This window comes from Arachis ipaensis, chromosome B03 (genome assembly GCF_000816755.2).
Source record: "Arachis ipaensis cultivar K30076 chromosome B03, Araip1.1, whole genome shotgun sequence".
Classification (NCBI taxonomy): Eukaryota; Viridiplantae; Streptophyta; class Magnoliopsida; order Fabales; family Fabaceae; genus Arachis; species Arachis ipaensis.
Window position 1 is genome coordinate 132,807,996 of NC_029787.2, and position 5,614 is coordinate 132,813,609.

Consider the following 5,614-nt stretch of genomic DNA (forward strand, 5'->3'; position numbering starts at 1 on the left):
AAGGTCAGCGGCGCAGCGAGGTGGTGGGAGGAACAGACCCTCGTCGATGCTGAGAGGTGCAGAGAGCGAGGCTGTGCTGAGACCTAGGGAGAGAGCGGCTAGGTTACGTTCTTTGTCTGGGGGTGGGGCTTGGGGATTGCTGGGATAGGCTAGGTTACGTGCATTTGGGGGTGGAGTGGGCATGATTTTTTTAGGGTTTCTTATCTTTTCGATTCGGTTCGGTTCGATTGGAGTTTTCAATATCAGAACCGAAAATCGAACTGAACCGTAACAAAAACAACAAAATATATTTTTTCGGTTTTTTTTTGTTTTCAATTTGTTCGATTTTCAATTTTTTCGATTCAGTTGATCGGTTTAATTCGGTCTGAATCGATTTTAAACACCCCTAACCCCAACCAACCAACCCCCCCTCTCTTGCGGAAAATGACCATGATAAGTTAGTGTGCCGCATATTAATTACTTACCTGCTTCTTTCTTTTTGAATTTTGACTTAGAATAATATTTATTTAAGTATTTATTAAGAATTTCCTGTAATGAAAATTGAAAAATAATGACGAATTATTTCGGTGAAGCAAAGTTCCACATAGAATATCAATTTTGTAGCGTGGTAAGCTAAGTGAGGTTTGAGCCAAAATTAATCCTGTATATATATATGAAAAGAAGAAAAATGATGCCTTAATAAGTAAAAATTGTTTTAGATAAGTAATTAATTATCGGTTGTTTTAATATTTTTTATTAAATTATTAAATATAACATATATTCATCAAAATCGATTAATAATATAAAATATATGTTAAAATATAAAATACATATTAAAATGAGTTAAATAATATATATATTTATATGTAAATACATAATAACTAATTTTAGTAGCTAATTTAGGATATAAATAATGTTTTTGTTAATTAATTTTAGCTATTATATTAAGAGATTTCCAAATAAATAATGACCTTATTTAATTAAGGGAGCTGTTTCGATAAAGACGTCTAAAACGTTTTTTTTTAAATATTTTTTAATAATTAAAATTTAACACATATAATCGATTAAATCGTATTATTTTTGTCAAAATTAGATCAAACAAATTAATTTAATAAAATAATAGTAAATTAAATTTTGAATCGGTCTAAATTAATATTATTTTTTTATAAAAAATATTAATTTAGACTAATTTAAAATTTAATTTATTAATTTTTTAGTTAAACTAATTTGTTCGGTCTAATTTTAATAAAAATAACATAATTTAATAATTTAATTGATTATATGTATTAAATTTTAATTTTTAAAAATATTTTAAAATAAAAAAATATTTTTAACATCTTTATCTAAATAACTATTTAATAAATGAAAAAAAAAAGGTCCACAAGGGATAGTGATGTTGTCTTTGATTGGTGGTGGCTGCATAAATAGCCGTGACACCTTAGAGTGGTGCCATGCACGGTTCATTATTACATTGATCTTTTCTCTCTAGCTATCTACCAACAATGGCATCACCATCGCAACCAGAAATTGCAATACCGGAAATGTTTATACGCCCCGAACTGGAACCTACTGCTATCCAATCTGATCATGAAGCCGCAGCAATTCCCATCTTTGACCTCAAAACCCTGCTTTGTGCTGGAAACGACAATACCACTCAACTCCACGAGTTGTACGACACATGCAAAGAGTGGGGGATTTTTCAGGTTAAGTTTATTATCCCAATATATGAATTATATGTATTCCCTCTATGCAGGGCAGTAATATATGTGACGTACGTGTAGGTGCGGAACCATGGTGTTAGTCCTCAAGTGCTAGAGAATTTGCAAGTGGAGATGGAGAAATTCTTCAATCTGTCGAAGGAGGAGAAAAGCAAATACCAAGTGGAAGAGGGAGATTTCCAAGGGTATGGAAACGTGAAAAGAAGCAAGGATGAGAAGGTTGATTGGGGGGAGAGGTTCTTCATGGTGATAAACCCTTTGGAGAGAAGAAAGGCAGATCTGTTCGAAAAGCTGCCTCTGTTGCTGAGAGAGACGTTGGAGACATACTTTGCGGAGTTGAGGAAGATCGGGATGGGGCTGCTGAGAATATTGGGAGAAGGAGTTGGAATGGAGATAGAGGAAGTGGATCACATATTTGACAACGGGATGCAGACAACCAGGATGACGTATTATCCGCCATGCCCCAATCCGGAGCTAGTTTTAGGTTTGACTCCTCACTCCGACTCGACAGGGATAACCATACTTCACCAGGTCAACGCAATTGAGGGTCTCCAAATCAAGAAACATGGCCTTTGGCTTCCTGTGTCTTTTCACCCCAACGCCTTTCTTGTTTTGGTTGGTGACATCTTTCAGGTTTCTCATCTAATTCCTTTTTCTTTCTTTTATATATTTTAATCACAATATTATTTATTTGCCTCTTTTTATTTTCTTTCTTAATTTTCATATTAATTTTTTTTAAAAAAATTAAAATACAAGCCTAATCCACACGTTCTTTTTCATTTTTTTTAATGGAAAAAAGCTACCTAGCTAGCTAGCACGTGGTTTATTGAATCCAGTTCTGATTCACATACATTTTTTTTTTTATATTTTGAATGGAGTATGTATCCTATTTGCATGTGTAGTAGTATGTGGTGGGAAATAACTAGTTAGAGAAAACAAACAAATCAGTACCATACTCATCATAAGACTTGCACTTTTTCTTAGTCTTTATTCAATTGACAACCAGGCAAAGAATTAATATAAAAGTGAACTTCATAATTGGTGAGCAGATAGTAAGCAATGGGGTCTACAACAGCATGGAGCATAGGGTAGTAGTCAACAAAGAAAAGGGGAGACTTTCTATTGCCATGTTCATGAACCCAAAATACGAGGCAGAGATTGGGCCAGCAAAGAGCTTGATAAGTGAAGAAAACCCACCCTTGTTTAGAAGAATGGTTATGGAAGATTTCGTCAAAGACTACTTTTCCCGCAAGCTCAATGGCAAAGCGCACTTGGATAATATGAGGATCAAAACTACTTCTCCTGATGATCACTAATAACATCTGCTGTTGCATAATGAAAACATACTTTATTTCATCAACATGTATATGTCGTTGGCTTACATAAACGACTACTTTTTTAGATATATTATCAATTTCATTTCCATGCATTTAATTTCTTAGTGTAAAATTATTTTTCTTGCTTAACCAAACCATATATATTAACGTCATTATAAACGAAACTATTTTCTCTACTTTGAAAAAATGCATAAGGAATCTCCTCTTGCTACCACCCTCAAGCTAAGTCACATACTAAATCAATCTAACTTGATTAATGATCCATATAACCTTTCTAAGTTTACATAAGCAAATTAGCAATAATAATGAGCAGCTCAAATAATGGTAGCTTTCTTTCTTCAAGTCAAAAAAATATTTTAAATTGTATTTTATTTTTTAAAATTATTATTAATTAATAATTATTTAAATTTTATTTTTTAAAAAATATAAAATTAATAATTATTAATTGCAGTTATTTAAAATCGACCGATTATTGAGTTGTTTATTTATAACTTTTTCTTTAAGTCATTTTTAGCCACTACTATTTTCTTTTCTTTTTCCCTGGACGTATCGCCCGAGAACTTTACTTATTTTTTAGTGTGACTATTAAACTACACTTCTATATTAGCCCATGACAACAATAAAGAAGTCTTGTGGCCCACAAATTCAGCCCAACAGAATACACAAATTAAATTATAATTTAGTCTTTATCTTATCTTATAGTTATCTTTATCTTTATCTCTATCTTATCTTTATTTGCTTTTATCTTTCATAGGACAATGCTCTATATATATTTAGTTTTACCCTCATAGTTTACAACACACTTCAGTACAATTCAATCAATCAATAATCAATAAAAGTTCGCATTCTTTTCTTTTCTTATTCTTTCACAATTTTATCAGTGACCAAAACTCCAAAAGTGATGGTTGTTGACTTGTTGGCACAAAATAATTAAATAACAATCCAATTTATCAATCCGGTGCCGCTATTGACGATGATCATAATTTTTTTTTTCTCTCTAAGATATTCTTTATTGCAATGAAACGTACAAATACACGCTTTTTAATTTGAATATGGAAGTAAAGGAAGTGTTAGACTCGTGTACGAGAAGGAGGGGTGCTTCACCTCGTTGTGGGATTAGAGGAAGCAGAACTTAATGTAAAAAAAAAATTATCCAGAACAAGAAAAATGGAGGGTCCGAATTCCACGTTTCAGATTTTAAATTCCATCAACTGCAAATCGGATCATGCGATTTGTGAAGCAAAATTTCATGACTGAAGAACTCGCATAGTCCGAGGTGTATACTCAGGTTTTTCAATTTTTTTAACACAAATTGGAGGGTCCAATTTAGGTAGTTTGAATTTTTTTCAACTTTTTAAACACTCCCACAATTTTAAAAAACACCAAAAATTACGATACAAGAAAGATTATGGGCCTGAAAAAGCATCACAACGAGAGTGGGGGTATTCCCAAACATAGAAACAAAAAGGTAAAAACAATGTGTCAAAAGAGAGGAAAATAAAGAAAAAAAAAAGGAAGAACGAACGTGGATTTCAGCTTGTGTGGTGGTGCAATCCATGTCTGACGAATTCATCAACTAAAATCAAAGCGGGGGACAAAATTTCTCCAAGCTCAAGTTCCTTGCAAGCCATATACCCCACAATAGATACGCTGCTTGGGAGAGACAAAGCTTTGAATCTGACCTGGTCTTCCAAGTTCTTTTATCTCGATATTGAACTTATCTTCAAGTTTTGATGAGTAGAAGATTTCAAGTTTTATATCAGCTCAGAAGCTTGGGGTAGAATGATGATAATCTCTGCAAGTTGATGCTAATTAGGTGTGATTGTGTGAACCAATAACTCTCCCAGTGTATTTTGAAAAGATATCCTTATCAAGAAGGAAACACATGAAACATGTAGGCATTTACGAGCATGATAATTTTGGTCAACTATAATACATATATATTAAAATTAATTATTAAATTTGTTATTATATTTTTTATATAAATATATATTAATATATATTTATATAAAAAATATAATAACAAATTTAATAATTAATTTTTAGTGAACACTTTTAAATTTCGTTATCTCAAATTTGGATTAACCGAGAGATCTACTCACCGAAAAAAAAAAGGGAAAAAAATTTCTAGAACTCTTGCAAATCAAGAAAAAATTCTCATAATAAGTGGATTAGTTCTAATTATAAACTAATATAAAGAGAATTACACCATAAAAACTGAAAATAGTTAGATGAACAAAAGAGAAAATAAATTAAAAAAATAAAGCTATTTTATCGAATAGAATTGATTGTATGAATTAAATGATACTATTAAGTCTAATAAAAAATCTCATCTCATCAATAATTGGAATAAATAATTAGAATACGTCAATGTATAGATAAATTACAAAAGAAAAAATCTTTATCTATGACTATGTACAGGGAAAAAACCAAGAAAAAAAGTAACAGCCAACAAGAAGATAAAGAATTGATATTGACAAAGTATTTGAAGGAACTCTCCAAAGAAATCCATTAAATGGAGTTGCCCAATTTATTTAAAAAAAAATTCCTACTGACTATGATATATTTACCTATGAGCAA

At 31.4% G+C, this 5,614-nt stretch overlaps 1 protein-coding gene across 1 annotated transcript; it reads left to right on the forward strand.

Annotated features, from left to right (window-relative positions):
• On the forward strand, positions 1,375–3,131 carry LOC107634820 (protein SRG1). Its single transcript, XM_016338233.2, has 3 exons — positions 1,375–1,682; positions 1,761–2,330; positions 2,747–3,131. Exons 1-3 carry the CDS (start codon positions 1,482–1,484, stop codon positions 3,011–3,013), a joined length of 1,038 nt encoding a protein of 345 aa, XP_016193719.1. The 5' UTR covers positions 1,375–1,481; the 3' UTR covers positions 3,014–3,131.